Source organism: Propithecus coquereli, unplaced genomic scaffold (assembly GCF_000956105.1).
Source record: "Propithecus coquereli isolate 6110/MARCELLA unplaced genomic scaffold, Pcoq_1.0 Scaffold346, whole genome shotgun sequence".
NCBI classification, from domain to species: domain Eukaryota; kingdom Metazoa; phylum Chordata; class Mammalia; order Primates; family Indriidae; genus Propithecus; species Propithecus coquereli.
Genome location: NW_012149130.1, coordinates 2195026 through 2219517, shown reverse-complemented (window position 1 = coordinate 2219517; position 24492 = coordinate 2195026). Strand labels below are relative to the sequence as shown.

The following is a 24492-nucleotide window of genomic DNA, read 5'->3' as shown; positions in this document are numbered from 1 at the left end:
ATGAGAAAAATAAATCAAAGATAAGAATTGAAGATGAAGAAACAAAATTAAATGCAAAAAAATTAATTGCCTGTGGAGAATATACAAAAGAAACTACAGATAAATTGCTAAAACTAGTAAGAGAGTTCAATAAATCTTCTGTATACGAAATCGATTATATTCCCTTTACGTCAGTAGCAAACTGATGTAACTTTAGAAATGTAACTTTTAAACATACCTTTTTAAGTGTGCAACAAAATAAAGAAGATAACTAGCAATAATTTGACAAAGATGCATATAGGGAAATTATGAAATTTTATTGAAGACATTAAACAAGGCCTAAATCAACGGAGAGACGCACCATGTCCCCGGCTGGGAGACAGCATCACAGAGCTGTCAGGATTGGCCAAGTTAATCTGTATTTCAATGCAATTCCAGTAAGACTCTCAGCAGAATTCATGTGACTCGACAAATTGATCCTGAGGAGTCCACGGGAGAGAGAAGGAAAGTGAGTAGCCGAGGCAAATTCTGAAGGGCAGGCCGCGGGGACTGCCGGTGAGAGCGCGGCATGCCGCCAAGCCATAGTCATTAAGACAAAGGGTTCCTCGGTGCCGAGATAGACAGACAACCTCCAGGGTAGAATGAAAAGGCTGGCGCGGTGCCCACACGCCTATGGATATGCAATTTATGTCAGAACAGATATGTCGAATAAGTAGGTACGATGTACTATTCGATAAATAGTATTAAGAAAATTGATTATACAGAAAAAGATAAAAGCATATTTCTACCTCACATCATATATGAAAATAAATTCCAGGTTAATGAGTTATCATGAAAACAAAACTTTAGAACTTCTAGAAGAACATAGAGGAGAATGTCTTCATGGCCTGGAATAGATAGGAAGGATTTTTTGAACAAGATACAAAAAGCACAAGGAAAAAAACATAAATTTGACCACACTGAAACTTAAAACTTAGAGTCATTAAAATATACCGTAAATAAAGCTTGAGACAAGCCATAGACTGGAAGAAGATACTCATAATGCATACACTATAAAGAATATATAAAGGACCCTGAAAATAAACAAGATAAATAACCCACGAGTCAAATAAGCAAAAATATGAACATGAAATTCAATAGAAGATAAAATCTAAATTCTCAACCCACTAAGCATTTTAAAACCAAATTAAAACGTCAGTGAAACATCATTTCATGCCCATGATAGGAGAAATATTTTTAAAAATCCACCACTACCAAGCGTTGATGAGTCTGCAAAGCAATGACATTTCTCCTGCACTGACAATAGGAGTCTAAGTTGGACCGACACGGGGGCAGCACAGCACGCCTGGGAAAATGAAGACATGTACCTTCAACTGGCAGTTCCACTTCTGAGCAGACAGCAGGACATGGACGTGCATGTTTATTGCAGTGTTATTTGTAATAGCAAAAAAAAAAAAAAAAAATTGAAAAACCCAAATGACCTTAAGTAGGAGGGTGGGTTTTTTTAATGGCGTGAATGAACTAGGGCTAAAATATATGACATGGCTAATGCCCAGAAACTTCGCGTGGACTGCAACAAGAGCAAGTCTGCAGAAAAGGTACTGTGTATTACAGATAGTATCACTGTTTATGTAAAGTTTTGAAACATTCAGAATGACGCTGTGTGTTTTCATATTTAGTGAAGGTATCCGAGCACTCGGGATGAGAAACGCCAGGCCCATTTAGTGATTCCCTCTGGGGAAGGAGGCAGAGGGGCTTCCCTGGCACCTGGGATTGGCTGCGTGAGTGTAGCTCTCCCTCTCTTCTCCAGGTGTGCCACCGGCGAGGCCTGGCAGGACATCATGCTGGCCTGCATGCCAGGCAAGAAATGTGCCCCAGAGTCCGAGCCCAGCAACAGCACAGAAGGCGAAGCCCCCTGCGGCAGCAGCTTTGCTGTCTTCTACTTCATCAGCTTCTACATGCTCTGTGCCTTCCTGGTAAGCCGAGGTGGGCTCCGCAGCCATAGGTGGGAGTGTGCGGTTCCAGGGCAGCTCGAGCCCTTGATCTCTGCAGCTCATGGTCAGGGCAATCCCATTGGAGGAGCTGGCTTGGGAAGACTAAGTTAGTAGGAATGGCCAGCCACACTGAGATAGAGGCAAAAAGCCCTGGGCCCGAGTGGGCTCAGCCAGCATCTTGCTTGTCCATTCTCGGCTCTTGTCATGGTGGCATTGTCCCAGAGGACACAGGGGACATGTGGAAGCCTAGAGGGAATGTATACTTTTTTGGCACCTTGCTGAGGAGTGAGGGAAAGGTGGTACGTATAGTCTATCCCTGTCCTGGGCAGCCCTGCCCAGCAGCTTGGTAGGAGGGAAGCTGTCTAGCCCTGTGTGGGTTCATCCCACACAGCTCTCCAGGAAGCTGTGTCAAGCACACGTCCAAGACACCCAAGTTCTAGGAGTGGTGGGACATGCTGCTGGTATTTAGAAATGTTGGCTTCTGCCGTGCACAGGCACTGGCTAGCAAAGTGGATCGAGTGGAAAGTAGGAAAGTCCTCGCAGAGTGCTTCACTGTACCGACTGTTCTCTGCAGATCATCAACCTCTTTGTAGCTGTCATCATGGACAACTTTGACTACCTGACAAGGGACTGGTCAATCCTCGGTCCTCATCACCTGGATGAATTTAAAAGAATCTGGGCAGAGTATGACCCTGAAGCCAAGTAAGTTCCCAGAGGGAAATCCTGACCCCCCCAGGCTGAGAGACGGTGTTGGCTGGCCACGCGTGCAGGAGAGGTTCAGACGGGCCAACACCGGGTGGACCATTTGGAAATACTGACTGCCCCAGGCCCCAGGGTGAAGGGTCAAGGGCCAGGGAGAGGAGGCCAGGCACCTTCGACTCATGCAAGAACACACCTGTTATGTTCAGTTGAGTGGAAGGACAGGAGGCCCTAGTATCAGGAATAACTAGCAAGTGCTCAAGTTAGGATGTTTGGGGCCGGGTAGATCTCAGCTTTGTGCCTTCATTAATCCTTAATCGATCGCATTTGACTGATAGTAAATACCTTTTGGTCAGATGGTCAGTTGATTGAAGCAGCAAGTACAATTGAAGAATTCCTTTGCACTGCTGAAATCCCTTCCACCTTGAACATAGCATGGACAGAAAATTGCTTATTAAAATCCAAACACGTGTAGGTTGGGTGTGCGGTTGTACCACACAGTTCTGCAGCTCTGCCCCTGAGTTTGACCGACAGAGCCTCACTGGCGTGTGCCCTGTGGGCTGGCCCCACCTCGCAGGACCCCGCAGAAACTCGGCCTCTGACTGCTCGTCCCCCGCCCCTTCCTTTTCTAGGGGTCGTATCAAACACCTAGATGTGGTGACCCTGCTCCGGCGGATTCAGCCCCCGCTGGGCTTTGGGAAGCTGTGCCCCCACCGCGTGGCTTGCAAAGTAAGAGAGGACCTGGGTTCATGGGCAAAAGAGACAAAATGTGGGAGGCGAGACGCCTATTTGTCTTAGGACCTGCGTTGGGCCACGGATCCTAAAGGCGATTGAAGAGAGTGCTTTATGTGCCTAAGGAAATGAGCCTGAGCCGGGCTGTATTTTAAGGGTCCTTCCAGCTCTGATCCTCAGACCCTCCAGAGGAGCCACAGAGAGAACGCCTCACGTCCCAGCGAGCATGTGCCCGTCCTGGGTCAAGGACGTGTTCGGCCATCTGACTGCACCGTCCAGGCACCCCGGGAGAACTCCCAGCCCGGGGGCAATGAGTTAGGGTTCTCCTGGGGTCAGAGGGCCATTAGAGAGTCCGTGCATTAGTGTCACGAGAGTGGGGGGAGCGCAGCCTGCATTAGCTTCAGTGCAGCCTGGACGGGGCTGAGAGGCATCCGCGTGATCCCGAGACGGGCCCCGGCAGGCTGCGCACTGGCCTCTGAGCTTTGCAGTAGCCGCTGTACGGTTCACACTGTCCGTGAGATCCAAAAGGATCCAGTCATTCAGGAAAAGTACAACCTTTTGGCACTTAGAGTCACAGGAGCTTGTGGACAGCATTAGGGAGGACGCCGTGGTGAGCCCCAGGCCAGGGCTTTCTCGTCCCGCCCCAGCACCTGCTGGCGGCACCGCCCTAGAGCACAGGGAGCACACAGCATGGGTGGGAAAGGGGGCAGCGGGAATACAGTCCCATCGGTGTCAGCAGCTTCTGACCCTGCATGGTGAGAGGACACACTGTCCTCCTTAGTCCCGTCTGCGCGGGGGATGGCTGCGGCCAAGGCTCCCAGCCAGTGCCGGCCGCGCAGCCGTGCTTTGCTGCCAGCGGAGAGCACGGTGTGCACCGAGCAGACCCCTGGGCCGGGCGGGAGGTCGCGTGGGCTTCCCATCCTGCTGTGCAGGTGGGGCTCTACCGAGGGCTCTCATGGCCAGGCCGAGATTCTCCCTGGAAAGTTTCGAACACGTTCTAGGGGCCCGTGCTTCACACCCCACCCATCCCAATGACACCGCTTGAGCTTTGAGTCTCCCCCGCAGCCTTCTCCTGCCGTGGTGGTTCTGTAGGTCCCTCGAGAACCTTCTGCTGTAACCACCGGCTTTGCCCCTTGCCCTGCAGCGCCTGGTTTCCATGAACATGCCTCTGAACAGCGATGGGACGGTCATGTTCAATGCCACCCTGTTCGCCCTGGTCAGGACAGCCCTGAGGATCAAAACAGAAGGTAAGGGTGTCTGTGGGCACTGGGGAGCCACCCAGAAGGTCCAGCAGACCCACCAAGGAGGATCAGCAGTCTGCAGAGTGCTCTGGACCTTCCTGCCCGTATGGCGCCAAGCAGGGAGCCGGGGCCAAGCCGCACTCCCGAGCATCGAAGAGGCCCCGCCTGCCTGTGTTTTCGTCGCCTACTGAATGGCCTTCTTGCCTTTAGCTTGTTTATTTTGAACTCTAGCCTTCCCTGAAACCCTAGAAATTATTCTGGGTGATATTTTGAAGTCATAGGGTGTAGTTCAAAAACAGAAGGAGATGGTGTTAGCTGAAGCAGGACCAAGCCCCGTCTGGGTGGACTTACCCTGGCTACGGGTGGGTCTTTCAAGTGCTCAGGTCTCTTCGAACTGAAAGGGTCTGTGCTGGGAAGACGTGCCGGGAAGGGCGCGTGGTAACCAGCGGTGAGCGGGCGCGGTCCTCACGTACGACTGCGCAGGCTAGGCCCAGCACAGGGCAAGGTTAAGTTCCCACCCGTGCGGCACCAGTCCGGCCACGCCCCCTCGGGGCTGCGTCCATCTGGCGGGGGCTTCTAGTTTGCACAAAGGCGCCCTGTGGGCTAGTGGGCCAGCAGCCTCTGTGGCTGTCTTTATAATTGATAAGGACACTTATCACTTGCCACTCTGGGGAAAAGGCTGTATAAAACGTACCTGTGATGATGCTATCTCTCTCCAAGAGCCTCTAGCCCATCGCAGTGTTTCTTAGAGAGTGGTCAGAAGACCACCTGCCTTAGAATGAGCTGTTGGCACTTGTTTAAAATATGACATCCCAAGTACCCGCACAGATCTGCTGAATCTGAATCTCTCAGTGGGGCTCGGGAATCTGCGTTTTGAACCAGCTGCACAGATGATTCACACCCACTGGCTAGAGCAGTTAGAGAAAACGCAGACGACACAGGCAGCATGTTTTCATTCTCTTTTATTTTCTTTTAGACAGAGTCTTGCTCTGTTGCCCCAGGTAGAGTGCAGTGGCGTCATCATAGCTCACTGCAGCCTCAAACTCCTGCACTTAAGTGATCCTCCTGCCTCAGCCTCCTGAGTAGCTGGGACTACAGGCATGCGCCACCATGCCCGAGCTAATTTCTCTATTTTTAGTAGAGACGGGGTCTCGCTCTTGCTCAGGCTGGTCTCGAACTCCTGACCTCAAGTGATCCTCCCGCCTCAGCCTCCCAGAGTGCTGAGATTACAGGCGTGAGCCACCGCGCCCGGCCGGCACATTTTCTTTTCCCCTCCCCTTTAACCTGAGAGGCTCAGGCTGCCAGTTGGTGTTTTCCTTGGTGCAACAGAAGGAGCCCTGGGCAGGGCGACAGGAGGTTTGAAGCGGACTCCCAGCTCTCTCTAGTGACATGAGTCTGAGCCATTTATTCTGTTTCTACTTCAGTTGCTTCATGTGTAGAATGAAGACAGGTGATGGTGTGGTTCAGGGAATAACCCAGAGAGGGACCTTCTCTTAGTTAGATCCTCCCATAAAAAATAACAAATGTCTGAAATGAAGGGCAGCGAAATCAATCCAGCAAGATACGTGTCAAAATAATGAGCTAATCCCTAAGAAAGGAAAATAGGTCAAGTTTTACTGCTAAATTAAAAAGAAAGCAAATACCATTAGTAGCCAGTGCAGTAACTCAATCTGAAATGGGTGTAAATAGGCCTATTTCTAAACTACACATTTAATGCACACATATGTGTGTGTATAACATAGAAGAAAAATTTGGGCCAGGTGCAGTGGCTCACGCCTGTTACCCTAGCACTTTGGGAGGCCAAGGCGGGAGGATTGCTTGAGACAGGGAGTTCAAGACCAGCCTGAGCAAGAGCAAGACCCCGTCTCTACTAAAAATAGAAAAATTAGCTAGGCATGGTGGTGCACACTTGTAGTCCCAGCTTCTTGGGAGGCTGAGGTGGGCGGATCCCTTGAGCCCAGGAGTTTGAGGTTACAGTGAGCTGTGATCGTGCCACTGCATTCCAGCCTGGGTGACGGAGTGAGACCATGTCTCAAAAAAAACATTGGAAGGAAATTTATTAATATGCTAATATTATCACTGAGTGGTAGAATCAGCAGTGACTTTTACCTTCTTCCTTTAGTTTTGTTACTTTCCAAATTTTCTACGATGAATATTATTACATCCATGTTTAGGAGAAAGAGTTTTCTTTTCCAAGGAGAGGAGATGTTATAATGACTGCTAGAGAGAATATGCTATAATACTTACAGCTTGATGTAAATTAAGGGTTGTAAGTTTTCGTTCCATAGAAGAAAAAAAATAGCGACGCACAGAGGGAGAGATTCGGCAATGTTGCAGATTCATTGTCAAAGCTCACCACATCCCAACTAAATCATACCAATAGCTGATACCAAGGCAGAGGAACCCACCAAAAATAGTCAAATACAGAGAGCCAATCTTGAAGAAGTGGGAATTCCAAAGAAAAGGGGGAAAGCCAGTCATGTGAGAACTACCGTCAAGGCAAGAATTAAAGAAAATTTTTTAAACACAAAGGCATTTCAGAATAGCCACCAAAGGGCCTGTCGTGCGGCCCCCGCGCCATGAAGGGTGAGCCTCCATCAGAGACACGCCCCCCCCACAAACTTGTTGAAATCTTAAGGCTGGAAGACAAAGGCAAGTTCTTAGAAGCAACTAGAAAAACCTGTGAGAAAACATCTAAATTTGTGAGGATACACTTAAATCTATCCTCACCCTTCAGACTTCTGAGAGTGGAAGGGAAGGAGAGAAATTAGCATCTCCTTCAGAGAACCAGAGACCCCCCACCCCCGGGCTCACACCCACCGGCCAAACGAGCTTTTCTCTGGGAACACAGAAGGAAGACGCTCAGAAATACTCAGATGACCTGAAACAATGGTCAGTGAAGGTCCACAGTTACAAAGACCATTCTTAGACTAAATTAAGGCCTGATAAAATTTGGAAGATGTATTCGTTTCCTAGGTCTGCCGCAACAAACCGTCGCAAACTGGGTGGCTGAAAACAAGAGAAGGTCGTTCTCGCACAGTTCGGGAGACCAGAGGCCCACAGCTAAGGGGTCGGCGGGTTGGTTCTTTGTGGGGGCTCTGGGGAGAGTCCCTCCCCTCCTCTCCTGGCTGCTGGTGGTGGCCAGCACCAGCCACGGCCACACCCCTCCTCCTCTGCCTCCGGCTTCCTCTCGTCTCCTCACCTGGTCCTAAGCCACCGTGACTGAGTCTTAACTGCGTCCATCTGTGAAGACCCTGTTTCCAACTGAGGTCACATTCTGAGGTTCCGGGTAGACATGAGCACATGAGATTCCAGGGGGACGTCATCCAACCCAGTGGAGAAGATCAGTGTATTTGAACTTACTGTGTTTGAACAGTATATTGATCAGGACTGTTCGCTTCATGGGCAGACACCTCCCACGACCCTACCCACGAAGGGACCTAATCTCCGCCTAAGTGAGGAGTGCTCACTGACGTCCTCCGTCCTCCGGCTCGGCTGTTTGGATCTGATGTGCAAACCAGGAGCTCGGGAGCCCAGCACTTTCTCTTCGTTGTCACCCCTGCCTGCTCTCCCATGTGGCCCCAGAGGTGGCTCTGAACGCAGGCAGTCTGACACCCGCCCTCAAGCACTGTTCCATCTGCCTCTCCCGTGTGCTAGCAGTAAACGTCCCCGATGTCAGTTCCCTACTGCTGCATAATAAATTGCCACAAACCTTTTGGCTTAAAATGACACCTAGTTATGAGCTCATAGTTCTATAGGTCAGAAGTCCAGCTGTGGAGTAGCTGGGTTCTTTACTCAGGGTCTCACGAGACCAAACTCAGAATATCCATCAGGCTGTGTGCTCTTCTAGAGGCTATGGGGAAGTCGCCACCTCTAAGCTTGTAGAGGTTGTTGGCAGAATTCACATCTTGCCGTTGTAGGTCTGTGGTCTCCGTTTTCCTGCTCGCTGTCCGCTGGGGACCACTCCCAGTCCCTGCAGATGCCCTCTCAGTTCGGCTCACAGCATGGGTGTCTGCCTTCTTCCCGGCCAGCCAGAGCCCGTCTCTCGCTGCCTCTCCTGCTCCCAGCTGGAGGGACGTCTCTGCTTTCAAAAGGCCCATGTGATACAGTCAGGCCCACCTAGATAATCTCCCCGTTTTAAGGCCATAGGTGCCGTGTAATGCTACCTAACCACGGCAGTAAAATCCATCGTGTTTCTGGTCCCGGGGATTGGTGGGGGCAGGCAGATATCCTGGGGAGCGTCTTAGAATCTGCCCGCCCCATCCCTTGTACAGCTGTGGGTCTCAGCCCGCCTTTTCCACCGCTGCCAGGCCAGGATCCCAGAGGCTGCCTGGGGTGGGCACCTCATTAAGTCTGTTTTACCAGTAGACCCAGAGAGAATTCCAAACCACAGAGATGGGCGTCTCTTGATTTCTGCTTCCACAGTTAGATTTTGCCACCTCCTCCCCAGGGGAGACTCGGAGGGCAGAGCCCTCATTGGCACAGAGGAGCCAGTGTGTGTGGGGGAGACTTCTTCCCCCAATCATCCGGGTTTCCTGTGGTGCCTCTAGGAGGCCCATAAGAAATGCCTCCCACAGGGAGCGCCCCCACTGCTCCCCGGGCTAATGCGTCTTTGAGCTGGCAAGCACGCGGGCCCCGGTGGAGCTGCCCAGCCGCCGGGCACAGTCCACGAGGAAAAGCATCGAGTGTCAGGTGGGGCGGAGGGACCCCCTGGCTGGCCTGAGCAACACGCAGCAGGAGGGGAGAGGAATGGTTCTGGACAGGACACGGGAGGGAAGGGCGAGGGAAGGGAGGTGAAGAGAGAGAAAGAGGAAGAGGAAAGAGGTGGAGATAGGAAAGCTAGGGAGAAACTAAACAAGGAAGAAAGAAACTGACGGGTCAGGGCCACACGTGGGCCAAATGCCACCATCTATGGCTTCGTGCTTTATTCAGAGGAACCCACCACATCGGAGGGCTCTCCGCTCTCCAGGAGGCTGATCCTTACATCTCCCTTCCCTCAGGGAACCTCGAACAAGCCAACGAAGAGCTGCGGGCCATCATCAAGAAGATCTGGAAGCGGACCAGCATGAAGCTGCTGGACCAGGTGGTGCCCCCTGCAGGTGGTGAGTGCTGGATTTCTGCACCTGGGCGGCTCGCCCACCCCGTGGTTCCTCCGCCTGCCTCTCCTCCAGCAGTGGCACCATTAGAAACGTGGCCACATCCCCTGGGACGGGACATGCGTTCTTGAGTCTACTAGGCTTGCTGGAGGCCCATTTTCTCCAGACCCTTCCTGTGGGGCCCAAAGGCCCCGTTGGTTGGAAGGGACGGGGTATGAAGCAGAAGCAGACTGTCAGGTTGGAGCCTGGTGCAAACTTGCATTTACATATGGAAACAGGCAGGTCCCTTGATGCTTGGAGGTTTGGCAGAACGTCCGAGGAAACTCCACAAAGTATAGGTGTTGCCATAAACCCAACCGCCGTGGCCTGCTGCAGGCCCTGGAAGAAGAATCCCCTGGGATTCCAGCCCTCTTGGTTGAAATTCTTTTTGTTCTTCCTAGAACAGTGTCTCCTGACCCTATCAAGCCCAAAGCCCCTTTTTATAACAAATAGTTTATATTTCCCCTGCTATGATCCCAAATGAAAATCATAGATAATGTAACCTTCCTAAACATATAGTTTCCAAAATATTAATATAATGCTTTAAGTTTAATAAAATATATTAAAAGTAAATGTTTTCAATATATAAATGCTCAGCCACAACTATGCCAGAAATTATTAACAGATGAAATGCTCACAGTTACCTGCTTATTATGAGTAAGTTTGTTTAAAGGAAGTAAGGCAATACTTATTATTGTTGGCACTTTTTATTTGTCATTTTTAAATAAGGACTAAATAAGTATATTAAATAAGTATGTGTGTATATACATACACACGCATACGTACACACACACACAGAATAACCACCATGTGAGAGTTACGATGGGGGACTCTGGTCCCACAGAGAGCATGGCCATCAGGGATACGATTTTCCAAAATGTGAACCCCTCTTGGTCAAGTTCAAACAATACAAAGTATAGTCTTCTGTCAATTTACACAGCAGTTATATTCCTGGAAAATTCTGGGCATATTAAAACCATGCAAGAAAAGGTCTTATGTCCCTGTGTAAAACAAAATCAGGTTCTTGGCTCAGATCGTTATAAGCAGGTCGTTCCCCATGTAGATGTGTAACGTAACACTTGAAAGCTGCGCAGAGTACAAAGCTGTGGTTTGTTGGGCGACACACACCTGTGCTTGAAGACACAGTCCCCAACCTTTTTGACACCAGGGACTGGTTTCATGGAAGACAGTCTTTCGGGGAGGTCGGGGGTGGGTGGGGGAGGCGGAGCTCAGGCGGTGATGCGAGTGATGGGGAGCGGCTGTAAATATGGATGAAGCTTCACTCACTCGCCCCGCCGCTCCCCTCCTGCTGCGTGGCTCGGTTCCTAACAGGCCACGGACTGGTGCTGGTCCATGGCCCAGGGGGTTGGGGACCACCGCTTCAAGGGACATGTCTACAACCACTTAATGCTGGTACCACCCCAAAATCACTCTGACAACTAAAAAGCATCCCGCACACTTGCCAAGCATTCCTTCCGAGATGCTGCCACCCGTGCTGAGAACTCCTTCCTGAAGGGAGAGCAGGGCTCAGGCTCAGCGAAAAATCCCCTGGCGTGGCCAAGGGCCACCTGATGTCATATTTAATCCCCACATTTCTTTGAAGGCTGCTCGAGGAACTAAAGTCTTGGAAGCTGCGAGGCCAACCCAAGGTTCCTGGCGAGCACAGAGCAGGCTCCAGGTTCAGAGCCAGGTCCGAGGGCGCCTAGGACACCAGGCTCTTTCCACAGTGCAGCTCCTCCTCCCTGGCCACCCTGGACAGGGGCCCCTGGGCTCTTCCCTCCCACAGGGGAGTGAGGTCCTTGCCAGATGGAAGGCTCATTACTGCTGTGCGTTCGGCTACTCTCGAGAGACAGCAGGAGCAGGAGAGCCAGCTCAGTCCCCTAGGTCTGACCCCACCAGCTGTCTCCCTCACAAAGAACCCGGAGGTGGAGCCAGGGGCTACTTGCTGGGTGTGAAATGCTCCCCTTGGGCACTACGGCTTCGGCACCATCAGGCTCACTTCCAAGGTAGAGACTGATGCATGTCGTGTGTGATCTCGAGTGCCCAGCCTGGCAGAGACGCAGCCAAGCCACCTGGTACAAACATCTGTCTGGTTTGAAAGAAAAATGCAAACTTCAACAGGAGGAAAAGCGCTCTTTCCACCAACCCCTCCCCCCAGCCTTTAAGCAGAACGACTTGTGCACTTGGGGTCTAGGGGACTGGCCAGTCGATGATGGGCATTTGGAATCGAGCATTGGCAGTGTCAATTAAGTAAAAGAAAAAGCAAGATGGGAAATAATTTTGATGATAGGCTATCTTTTCTGTAAGAAAAAAAGGATAAGAATATGTTTGCATATTTACATATATCGTTTGCACAAAGAATCTCTGGAAAATACTCAAGAAACTAATTTAAAAAAAGGGCTATCTGCTAGGAGGTGGTAACTAGGCAGATAGGGGCTGTGGTGGGCGAGACTTTTCACTGTATGCTTTTTTATATGTTTTTCTCTTTTTGAGCCATGTGAATGTACTCTCTCTCCAAAAAATTAAATTTAAAAAGTTGCCTAGGTGGCACACGCCTGTAATCCCAGCACTTTGGGAGGCTGAGGCAGGAGGATCCCTTGAGCACAAGCGTTCGAGGCTGCAGTGAGCTGTGATCCTGCCACTGCACTCCAGCCTACCCCGTCTCTAAAAAAAAAGTTAAGAAAGTCGGAATGCTGAGAAAAATCAGCTACATCCAACTCGGTTCCCCTGCCTACCTCTAACTCCCTCTCCTCTCTCCGTGCGTCTCAGATGATGAGGTCACCGTCGGCAAGTTCTATGCCACCTTCCTGATCCAAGAGTACTTTCGGAAATTCAAGAAGCGCAAAGAGCAGGGCCTTGTGGGCAAGCCTTCCCAGAGGAACGCCCTGTCCCTGCAGGTGAGGCGCTGGGGAGGGGTCCACACCGCAGGAAGGTCCTGGTCACTTTCCTCTGACCTTGGCCAGGGTCCCGGTCTCTGGGCAGTCCCTTCAGAAGGGGCCTTCTGAGAGTGCCAGCCTTTCTGAAGGTGGCTGTGAGGACGGGTGTTGCGATCCTCCCCTCCTCCATCCCCCGCGCTGCCCTCCACAGTCCTGCCTGCTGTCCCTGCCCACCCGGAGCTGGCCTGAGCTCTGCTGAGGGTCCCGTGGCAGCCCCCGGGCGGTCCCTCCTAATGCGCCCTCTTCCCTCCTGGGTGGGCTAGTGGTTTCTTCCTCCCGAGAGCAGCCAGAGCGGGCCCAGGGACGCCTGGCCCTGGTCCACACACACACAGCTGTACCTTCCGGCGGGTCGGGGCTGGGTGGAGGGCGCCAGGGGCCCAACCCTGGGCAGTGACTGCCTAGAAAGTTTGGTGGAAAGGGACCGAGGTCCTCACACGTGCGTCTGGGTTCCAGGCTGGCTTGCGCACACTGCATGACATCGGGCCGGAGATCCGCCGGGCCATCTCTGGAGATCTGACCGCTGAGGAAGAGCTGGACAAGGCCATGAAAGAGGCGGTGTCCGCGGCTTCCGAAGACGACATCTTCAGGGTAGGTGGTACCACGGCGCACTCCGCACCTCCATAAAGTTCGGTTTGGAGCAGGAGCATGCGCTGGGGTTCTGCCAAGCGCGTCTCGGGAGAACGGCCTGAGCTCAGTGGGCGATTCTAGGCTCTTCCCGCTCGGCGGCCTCCTTACCCTCTGCCTTTTCCAAGCCCGACTCCAGCCCAAGCCAGGGCTCCCAGGACGTGGTGACTCACAGGATGTCACTGGTCCCCGGGAAAGGGGAAGGAGCCATTTTCCTAAGGGAAATGTTTCCTAGGAGAAACTTCTACATTAGACGTTGCAGCGTGAAACTCATGCCTAGTCTTCAGGGGGTCAGCTGGAGACCTCCACCCGCACCCTCTGCAGGCCGTTCCCACGGGCCTAGGCCTTCCTGGCCCTCACCTCCTGCGGCTGCTGCAGAGGGAACTGTGGGACCCCTAGTGTCTGGGACCCTCCCTCTCTGGAGCTGCCAGGCATGAAGTTCCCGTCCACCATGTGCTCCATGGCTGCGCCTCTCCTGAGGGCAGACAGCCTTCCCGTGCCCCGCACTGCTCCGGCCTGGCTGTCCGAGGCTTCTCCCTGTGAGCAAGAGCGGGAGCTGGGGGGCTTGTCTTCCACCCACCCCTCCCGTCTTGCCTGCAGAGGGCCGGTGGCCTGTTTGGCAACCACGTCAGCTACTACCAAAGCGACGGCCGGGGCGCCTTCCCGCAGACCTTCACCACGCAGCGGCCACTGCACATCAACAAGGCGGGCAACAGCCAAGGCGACACCGAGTCACCCTCCCACGAGAAACTGGTAGACTCCACCTTCACCCCCAGCAGCTACTCGTCCACGGGCTCCAACGCCAACATCAACAACGCCAACAACACCGCCCTGGGCCGCGTCCCCTGCCCTGCCGGCCACCCCAGCACCGTCAGCACCGTGGAGGGCCACGGCCCCCCCTTGTCCCCTGCCGTCCGGGTGCAGGAGGCAGCGTGGAAGCTCAGCTCCAAGAGGTAAGCTGGAAGGCGGGGTGCCCAGGGCCGTGCACAGGGCCACGCTCTGCAGCCCACAGCAGCCTGAATGCAGAGAGGGAGGCCCCGGCCTGGCCCCGCCCCGAAAGAGCCTCCATGGAGACCCCAGACCCCAGCAAGAGGGGGGCACCACCTGTCGTGCTCAGGAGAAGCCGGCATCACTGGTGGCAGCGGCAGCTGCCTCATCCTCCCTGAGCAGGCCAACGTGAGCCTCTGAGATGCCGTGTTCTGGCTACACAACAGACACCATCCCTTCTGCGCCTTCCCGGGTCTCCCCTCAAACCTGGCCTTTCACCCAGCTGAGAAGGGAATGGCGTTACCGCCTCTTCGTCAGAGCCCTGTGTGCCCCTTCTGGGCAGGGCGCCTGGGTACAGGGGGCCCTCTCTGTAGCTCTGGCCCATTCTGCCCCAGGGTGGGGTCATTCCTGGTGGTCTTGATGGCACCTCCCACCTGCCGGCACCCTCTTTCCGCCCCGTCTCCCCGTTCTCTGCTCCCGGTGCTCTAGGGTGTGCTGCCCCCACGCGCTGGGACAGCAGGTGCCGCCTTCTGGCCCTGGGCCCCTGCGAGTGCAGCCTGGCCTCCGCGCGGGTCTCCTCCCGCCTACACCTGCGGCTCCGTGTTTCCAAGGCGGGGCTGGGAGAGGACACGCCCTGCTTCTTGCCGCCGCACCCTAACTGTGCTGCTCTTCCAGAGTAGGACAGCGGGTGGCCCAGTCCCGTCTTTCCGGGTTCTCGAGCAGGTCCCCTTTCCTGCCCTCCAGCTCGGAAAACGGCTGAGAAGAGGGAGCTTCTTTCTAAACCCCTGGACGAGTGTCCTGAAGCTGCCTTCGTCCAAGAAGCCTGAAACTTGCCCACTGGCTTTCGCATCCCTGCGTGGCGTCCCTCTTCAGGTGGCCACGTGCAGGCTCACATGGCCAGGACATTTAGCCGTGTCCAATGACGGACAAGTCACACTGGCCACTCCCTCCCCCCGTCTCCCTTCCCCTCTGGAAGATTGGCTGCTTCGGCCGCCCAGCAGCAGCTCTGGGTGAGCCCTGCGACTTGGGAGACCCACACTGGTGCCTCCTGTACACAGGGCAGTGTGCTCGGCCGATCGGAGAACGTCCACGGCTAAGTGGCTTGCCCGTGCCTGTTCCGGAGGCCCCTCCCTTTCCTGCAGCCTCACCCCTCTTGTGCACCCTTCGAGGACTCAGTCCTAGCACCCTGTTCACCTTGTCAAAACCTCTTCCTAAAGAAGAGGCTCATCATGTCCATAGCATCTCAGTGTAAATTAAATTACCTTCCTCTAAGGGCATTTCCATGTTAAACCTTGCTCTGCATCATGTAAGGGGAGGGTGGATTTTAGAGGGGACCTGGGAGAGAAGACATCAGGGGATTTGCATCTCCCCACAGATACTTCAGTCTGTGAAATGAAATGCATACAAAGCACCTAGTGCAATACCCCGCACATAGTAAGTGCTCACTAAATGTGAGCTCCCTCTCTTCCCATTGCAGCTGGTACAAATAGTACTCAGGGTGCTAAGCTTCAACTTGGTGAAGAAGAAAACCACAGCCCTGGGGCCATGTCCTCTATGTCACAGTTGAGGCTGAGGGCAGTGGCTCTGGCACTTGCTTTTGCTGAGAGCAGGACAGCACTCCCTGTGCTCAGCGGTCCCCTGAGAAGTGGGGCCGCCTGCCTGCCACCAGTCTGCGTCTGCAGTCCATCCTGTTGTGCCTCGCCGGGGCACGCCCACAACCCCTCCGCTCCTCCTGGAGCTCTGACATCACTCTCCTCCAGACTATGGGTGGGCTGGAGGACAAATGTCATTCCAATTTTACAGAAAGGGAAACTGAGGCATGGGGTGGGCTAAGTGACTTGGGCCAGAGGGTAAGTGAATAGGGGTCAGAACTCAGATCTTCATGGGTCCTAGACCAGAGCCTTCTCCCACATGGAGCCCTCACCCTAATCTTAACGCTGCTGCGGCTCCGTGGCCGCATCATCGACCACAGGAGGACGGGGCGCAGCAGTCGCATCTGTGTGTGTCTGCGTGCAGGCGTGCTGGCTCGCTTGCTGAGGGGAGGGAGGAGGGCTGGCGGTTCCTGACGTACTCTCCATCCTGGACACCATAGGTGCCACTCCCGGGACAGCCAGACGGCCATGGTGTGCCCAGAGGACGTGTCTCCCGACAAGCCCTATGAAATGAAGACGAACGAAGACCGCGAGTCCTGCGGCGAGCCCAGCCTGCTCTCCACAGAGATGTGAGCTTGGCTGCCTTCTGCCAGGCCGGCCGGGGCGGGAAAGGGTCTGGAGAGGCGGGGCAGTCCCTGAAACCCCTCCTGTGGGTGTGGCCGGGGAGGAGAGGAGATCACATGCCATAAAGCACGTGCGCAGCGTCTCAGCTCATTAGGGGCTGGGGAGCCCCCGTCGCGCACAGTCCCTTTTAGCTTGGCCTTTCCTCACTATGAAGTGCTGCCAACATCGTTTCTTAAACTTGTTAGGCTGTAGCCAACAGTTACGGATGGATTTTCTAGTAAGACTCAGTACACATGTACATACGTTGACTATTAAATGTTTCATGAAACTATTAAGTACTTAAACAACAAAGCTGCCCAGAAGAGGGCACTGTTGGCAAATCCAGGGCTGAGATTTTTCTCGATGCAGGAATTTGGGAGTTTGTTTTTGTTTTTTTGAGAAAGAGTCTTGCTCTTTCACCCAGGCTAGAGTGCAGTGGTGTCATCCTAGCTCACTGCAACCTCAAACTGCTGGGCTCAAGCGATCCTCCTGCCTCAGCCTCCCGAGTAGCTGGGACTACAGGCATGCGCCATGACACCTGGCTAATTGTTTTATTTTTTGTAGATACAGGGTCTTGCTATGTTGCTCAGGCTGATCTTGAACTCCTGACCTCAAGCGGTCCTCCAACGTAGGCCTCCCAAAGTGTTAATTAGGATTACAGGCATGAGCCATCGAGCCCAGCTGGGAGAAAGGTTTTTTAACTGCAGATCTAGACCGGTAAGGTTATGACTTCCATTTGGTCAGTTACAACTGGCACTTTTAAAAGAACAGCACAGCATAGTAGAAAATACCAGAGTGTATCAGATGCCACAAGGGCAAGTACTGTACTGTGAAACATTTGCTTAACTGCCAATATGTGTATGTGTCTACTGAGCCTTCTGTAAAATGACTTTAAGACTGTGGGCTGCATTCGAAACAAATTAAGACCTACTGTTTTGGAAGCTTGCCTGCAAGTACTTTACAGTGAGGAAGGACCAGCCTTTCAGGCTTTTGAAGAAAGGAACAGTGTGGCTGGAGGTCGTGGGAGGGGGACACCAGCCCCCACCCCAGGGAGTGTCGGGAGAGGCCAGCCACGGCCTGCCCTCCCTGGGGTCCGGGCACTGGGCTGGAACAGTAGCAGAGGCATCTCTTTCTCCCCTGGTGTAAAAAGAAGAATCTAGTAAGGAAAACATGGAGATAGTAGCTGAGGCCAGCGACTCCTGGCAGATCAGTTAACCGCCCAAGCCTTCATGCCCCATTGGCAGAACAGGGCAGTGGGGGCTGAATGACCTATTTTTCTGACTTAATGAAACATAGTATATATAAAGCCAAAGGAAACATCTGAAGTTCCTTAAGAGATAACATTCTCTAAACTGATTTTTAGAAAGTGCGAATTAAAACGTGGCCACCTCTTCTAGAAATCAAGAACAGCAGACGCTTTCGCCCACCTAGGCTTCTACCGATGCTTGGGCCACCAGACACCCTGCCAGCTCAGGAATGACGGGGCTTCACCCTCAAGGAGGTTTTAGAAGCTAGTTAGGAAGCTAAGAGGATCTCAGAAGAGGAAGATGACAGGGCGATTTTCTAACTAATTGCCCACAGAATGCCCCAAACCCCGAGGGGTATAGGCATTCAGAGAAGGTCAAGGGGCAGGGTGACCTTAACGGTACTGCGCAAGGTCACACAGAAGCCAGGTCTGCAAGAGTGGGGAGGAACTGCCCAGGAAGGAAGTATACCAGGAGGCTGACCTAGCTGAGAGTGAAAACCAGGCTTGGGGCCTAAATATGTGAGGTTTTCGCTCGGCAAATGTTCCCGCATGTCTACAAACGCCTGAAGTCACTGGGCTGCTCCAGGAACAGGGCAGATTCCTCGGCGGTGAGGGATGGCACTGGGGACAGAGCCAGTGGCCTCAGCTGGACCCTGAGGTGGGAATGCAACAGCGCTTCTTGGACTGTAGGCCGCACCACTAGGGATTGTGAGATCCATCTAATGGGTTTGCAGCTGACATTTTTTGATAAAATGGAACAGACTACAGTGGACTAGAACCCATCGGAGTGCAGCGCATGCAGCGAGGGCAGGCGTGGGTCATGAGGTTTCATCCAGTTAGGCATATCTGTGTGTACTGGGAACGTGTACAGTGTATTTCTTACCGTGAGTTGCCATCGAAAGGCCTGGACGCCTGCTCTTCTCGGGCCAGGTGCCGGCGTGCTCTCGGTGATGACGGGGCTGGCGGGCGGGGGCAGGTCCGGGCTGCAGCTGGCAGCGGCCGTGGTGACCAGCACCAGCATCTGCCAACACAGAGCCTCAGCCTAGGATTTTTTCAGCTTTCTCAGCACCTTCTCCCCAAGAGTGCCTCCAGCGCCCCAAATCAGAAAACGAAGCTTGTAAGAGGCTGTGGGTGAGGAGCTGGAAGCCCCAAGGACACAGGCCTTCCCTCGGGACAGAAGCAAACTGTGTTCTGGGGTGGCAGCTGTCCCAGTGGGTGGCCTTTCTCAGCCGGGAACAAGCCCCAAGCGTTCTCTGTTCCAGGCTTTCCTACCAGGATGATGAAAATCGACAGTTGACGCCCCCAGAGGACAAGAGGGACATCCGGCAATCCCCGAAGAGGGGCTTCCTTCGCTCTGCCTCACTAGGTAAACAACACCTGCTCTCCCTTGTGGCTGGTGGTCACCCCCAAGAGGACCCTGGTCAGGTGCTCAGCCATGACTGAGAGGCCCTGTGGTCTGGCTCCAGCAGAGCCCACACAGCGGGCCGGGCAGGTTTCCAGAGCGACAAATCGGGATTTCAAAGGCAGGGCTTGCCGGGTGGGCCCTGGCCATGTGCCGCACAGCATGTCTCAGAGACCAGGCAAGGGCCAGGAAGGAGGTGGCTGCAGGGCCACAAACAGTGTTCCCCGCACCCCCCAGGCCAGTGTCCTCTTGCTCTGCCCTGATCCTGGATCTGTGGCTGGCTTTGCAGGTCGAAGGGCCTCCTTCCACCTGGAATGTCTGAAACGACAGAAGAACCAAGGGGGAGACATCTCTCAGAAGACAGTCCTGCCGCTACATCTGGTTCATCATCAGGTAGCTCTTTGGGACAGGCTACTGGCCACCACCTAGCAAGCTAGACAGTCCCCAGGGTGAGGGACTGAGATGGCAGTCAGTCTTCCCTGTCTCAGACCACGAGGACCTCCCCCCGGCCCCGACAGCCCCCGGGAGGCCCTACTCTTCCTATGCAGGCAAGAGGGTCTGTCGTGTCACTGGTGGAGACCTGGGAGACACTGGCAAGCAGGAAGTCTTCTCTTGATCCCGAGGGGTCAGCAGCACAGGGTTCCGCCCAAGCTTTGTCCTTCTGGTGCTGCAGATGCTCCCCGCCAGGCACTGGCTGAGGCTGCAGGGCACCCAGGCAGATGCGGTCGCACCTGGAAACGTAGCTGCACAGAAATCCATCCACTGACATACAGAAGTGATCAAAGAACGCGCCAGCAACATGGTCGAGAGGAGGGAATGATATCTAAGGAAGACAGGTCCGGGGAGATTCAGTAGGTGAACTCTCAGCAGGGCAGACTCCAGCTGAGAGAGTGAAATCTGACACCGGGACCAAATATATTCTTAGTATCTTAGAACTAACTTCAAAGAGTTGTCTAAGGCCAGTCTATTAACTGCAGGCAAATTGGGGTCTAAACCTGGTTTCCCAACCTTTTTACCTTTTTAATTATATGCTCCCTTACCATAGACCCATGCTTTAGGTGTCTTTTTTGTACCCAAAGGCATTCAGCTGCCCAGCAAAGCTTATAATCAGCGTAAGAGACCAGCGTGGCTCAGCTAAGTTGATGCTCCTCAAAGAAATACATTACTTTGCTTGGCCTGTGTGGCGTTGCCTACATGTGCATGGTTTCCACCAGGCTTTCCAAAATGTTGACATGGCCTTACACCCGCTCAGATCCCCAGGGACTCAGGAGCCCCAGGCTGGGGACCACCACGAGCTGGGGAGGGGAGGGGGCCAGAGGTAAGGACATGGTCTGTGCTATTTGGAAAAGATTTCTGGCAGTCAGTGGCACCCCGCTGCTGTGGTCACACCGGTAGGCAAGGCTCTCTTCTTGGTTTGGGGCCTCATCGTCCGTCTCCTCCCTCCCACCTGCGGGGGGGTGGTGGTCTCTTTCTCGGCCTCTCAGAGTTGGCTCTCCCACCGCACTGTGTTGCCGTCCCCGGAGCACATCACACCAGAGCCGCTCTCACAGGGCCTCTGTCCAGGGCCGGTCATCACGACAGCTGTGACACAGGCCACGGTCCCTGCCCTGAGGATGCCATATAGATCATGTAATGACAATATAGTGTGAGATTTAGTGGCTCAAAGGCAGCCTGAGCCAGAGATTGGCAGGGCATTGTTCATGGCCCAATTAATTACAAAAAGTAAAACAACAAACACTGGTTTTGTCTAGCTCTTTCTAATGTGCACTGTGCTTCCTTGCAGACCTTATTTCACTTGACCTTCACACCAACCCCACGAAGTAGACGGAGAGAGAGGACATTAGTGTTCCAGTTTACGGATGACGCAGGCATTACCGTTCTCTAGTCCGCTGATGAGAAAACCAAGACAGCTAATAGGGCCAGTGCTAAGAAGCAGATTATATTGGTCCCACTCAATCACAGCTTCCTAAAGTTAGAGGAAAAAGAGATCACTTCAGACCGAGACGATCATAAAGTATATTTTGAGATGGCTGAAACTTACGCCAGGTCTTGACGAGGCAGGGCGCAGATGAGAGAAGAAGGGGTGCGACTGCCAGGCAGGCGGGACTGGCTGGGGAACAACGGCTGCAAAGCAGCGGTCGCGCAGAAGGCAGAGGCTGCCTTTCCCAGGCCGACCACTCCGATAACTCGTGCTCCTTGTGTGTCCACAGGCGTTGGCGGTAGCTGGCCTGAGCCCCCTCCTCCAGAGAAGCCATTCCCCCACCTCGGTCCCCAGGCCGTTCGCCACGCCCCCTGCCACTCCGGGCAGCCGTGGCTGGCCCCCGCAGCCCATCCCCACCCTGCGCCTGGAGGGGGCCGAGTCCAGCGAGAAGCTCAACAGCAGCTTCCCATCCATCCACTGTGGCTCCTGGGCTGAGGGGGCCGCCCCCGGTGGTGGGGGCAGCAGTGCGGCCCGGAGGGCCCGGCCCGTCTCCCTCACAGTGCCCAGCCCAGCGGGGGCGCCAGGCAGGCAGTTCCACGGCAGTGCCAGCAGTCTGGTGGAAGCGGTAGGTGACTCCCGCCGTGCAGCTGGCTGGGGGGAGGCCACGGGCAGCAAGGGGGCTTGGCACGGGGAGCTGGGAAGGGAGTACCTGATTCCTTCCCAAACTGATCGCATGTCAAGCCTCTGCACCAACAAGACCTTCCCACTCGGGGCCTGCAGGAGGAGGGGGTGGCATGCAGGGAATCGTGACTATGTAAGAAGCCATCGGCTTCTCTACAGGCCGGGCCCACCGCAGAGGGAGAAGGAAGCTTCTGCGCAACATGTCCCTGCCGCAGGCCAGTGAGGCTGAGGAAGGCCCTGGGCCCCACTGTGGAGCCAGCCACGTGCTGGGACTGCCCGAAATGCACATGTGCTTGGGCTGCATTGTACGCATGGGGGTCAAGCTCTGTGGTGCTCACCTCTGACTGCTCATGAGAACCACCCAGGGAGCCCCTGAAACCCCTGACACGTTGAACTGATACTTTTAAAAGCTCTTGGGTGTCTCTAATGCACAGCCAGGGTTGAGAGCCACTAGTCTAGAACAAGACAGCTTCCCGTTCCACTGCACTCTGCCTGGTCACCGCGTCTAAGGACAATCCTGGCACCACATTTTAAGGGACCTTTGACAAATTGGAACAAACCCAAAGGAGAACGACAAGGCCCCTAGAAATCATTCCATAGGAGAGCAGGTCGAAGGAATCAGGGACGCAAACCCAGGGGCATGACCTGTGGTGTGCTTCTCACACCTGCAGTGCGCAAGCACAGGGAAAGGTCACAGCCTGGGCAGGGGGTCTGCAGTGCAGCTCACCTGAGGAAGACCTTCCCAACTAAGCTCTCCCAAAATCAGGAGGGCTATCCTAAAAAGTAGGGAGCCCCCCAATATCTGGACATACGCAAGCAGAGACGGCGCCCATCCGGCCATCAGGCTGCCGTGCGGGAGGTGGGGAGTCAAACCAGATGCCTGTAAAGGTCCCTTGTAGCTCTAAGTTCTGATGCTCAGTGTGGCCTTGGTGATCCTTTGTTCATCTCACGACCCCCTACTGAGCGCCTGCCACATGCAGGCCCTGATCTAGGTACGGGGTACAGCCGAGAACCAGAGCTGCTGCTCTCAGGAGCTCGCACTGCGGTGAGCAGAGAGAGAGTCGGTAACCGAAGCCGGGCAAGGAAAGAGTGATTGATGTGGGTGGGGGAGCAAGACAGTCGTACACCTGGGAGGAGAGTGTACTCGCTGCCTCCTCCCACCCCTCGGCTCAGGAGCCAATTTCCCCAGAGCCAGGCACTGAAGCAGCCAGTGGGGAAGACGGAGGAGGTTTGGGGGTCCCCTGCGGCCGCCCCCAGCAGGAGCGGAGGCAGGTGCACGCACAGTGTTTGCACACGTGCTTCTGGATCCTCTCCCTGGAAGGGCGGCCACTGGCAACGGGCAGTGGGCACAGGTTAACAGTTTCACCGAGGGAGAATGAGGGTGTCTGGAAAGGAATAGCATGAAAGGCATCTGTGGGTGCCAGGGAGGAGGCGAGAAGGGTAGGCTGGGATCTGCAGGCAGAGCCCCTGCGGCCCTTCTGTGGGCCAAGTCTTTATATATCTGATGGCAGCTTTCGAGCACCCCAGCCAGAATGCCTCTCCTCCGCCTACACGTCCCTGAGCCCTTTGGCGATGCTCTTCCCTGCTCGCTTCCCGCCCCCCCCCACCCCCGCACGCACGTGCAGCTTCCGAGGCTGCCGGTCAGAAGCCCCTCGGTGGCCCTCGAGGAAGAGTGGAGCCCCAGTAACGATGTTCCTTTGCTTCTTCACCGCGGCCCTCCGCCTCCACCCTCCAGGTCCTGATTTCGGAAGGACTGGGGCAGTTTGCGCAAGACCCCAAGTTCATCGAGGTCACGACCCAGGAGCTGGCGGACGCCTGCGACATGACGATAGAGGAGATGGAGAGCGCGGCAGACAACATCCTCAGCGGGGGCGCCCCGCAGAGCCCCAACGGCACCCTCTTACCTTTTGTGAACTGCAGGGACCCGGGGCAGGACCGAGCAGGGGGCGAAGAGGACGGGAGCTGCGCGCGCGCCCCGGGGCGCGGGCGGAGCGAGGAGGAACTGCACGACAGCAGGGTCTACGTCCGCAGCCTGTAGTCGCCAGGGCTGGGGAGATGCTGGGTTTTTTATTTGTTTCAATGTTCCTAATGGGTTCGTTTCAGAAGTGCCTCACTGTTCTCGTGACCTGGAGTTAACCGGAACAGCGTCTTCATTCATTTCTGTCGGGACAAGACGCAGAGTTGGGTGGTGTGGAGAGTGTTTCGGGGCGAGAGAGGCAGCAGCCGTTTGTGCGCAGGGAGGCAGCGCGCGGAGGAGGAGGAGGCGGCAGGAGAGGCGGCAGACCGGCCCTCTCCTCACCCCGCAGGCTCTGCGCCAGGAGCCAGCGGTCGCCGCCGGGCGGAGAACCTCAGCTTCCTGCAGCAGCCCTCACCAAAAGGACCCTGCAGCCAACGGGTCCGTCTTTCAACTTTGCTTGTAAAAAAAAGATCATTTGCGCATATTCTGTATGAGCCTCACTGTCTCCCTAGAGCCAGGGCCCTGTGGATTTGGAGAGGGGAGCGGGGCAGGACTTCCGGCGAGGACCCCGGCCCACCCCGAGAGGGAGGAGGAAGCAGCCAGAGGCTGGAGGCCCGGGGGCCGGGGCAGCGGTGCAGCTCCACCCCAGACGGCCACACGGTGGCGGCGGCCCAGCCACCTCCGCCCGCGGCGACAGGATCGC

General features: G+C 54.6%; 1 protein-coding gene across 2 annotated transcripts in view; it reads left to right on the top strand.

Moving 5' to 3' along the window:
- CACNA1C (calcium channel, voltage-dependent, L type, alpha 1C subunit) overlaps positions 1–23940 on the top strand; it is a 192356-nt gene extending 168416 nt beyond the window's left edge. For both annotated transcript variants that reach the window (XM_012651032.1, XM_012651031.1), the window contains exons 31-43: positions 1790–1955; positions 2548–2675; positions 3305–3401; positions 4549–4651; positions 9646–9747; positions 12550–12677; positions 13170–13304; positions 13941–14293; positions 16420–16548; positions 19091–19194; positions 19520–19623; positions 21441–21776; positions 23568–23940. In XM_012651032.1, coding sequence (XP_012506486.1) covers positions 1790–1955; positions 2548–2675; positions 3305–3401; positions 4549–4651; positions 9646–9747; positions 12550–12677; positions 13170–13304; positions 13941–14293; positions 16420–16548; positions 19091–19194; positions 19520–19623; positions 21441–21776; positions 23568–23870 — 2188 coding nt within the window. In that variant the 3' untranslated portion in view covers positions 23871–23940. The remainder of the gene's footprint in view (positions 1–1789; positions 1956–2547; positions 2676–3304; positions 3402–4548; positions 4652–9645; positions 9748–12549; positions 12678–13169; positions 13305–13940; positions 14294–16419; positions 16549–19090; positions 19195–19519; positions 19624–21440; positions 21777–23567) is intronic.
- The last annotated feature ends 552 nt before the right edge of the window (positions 23941–24492 follow it).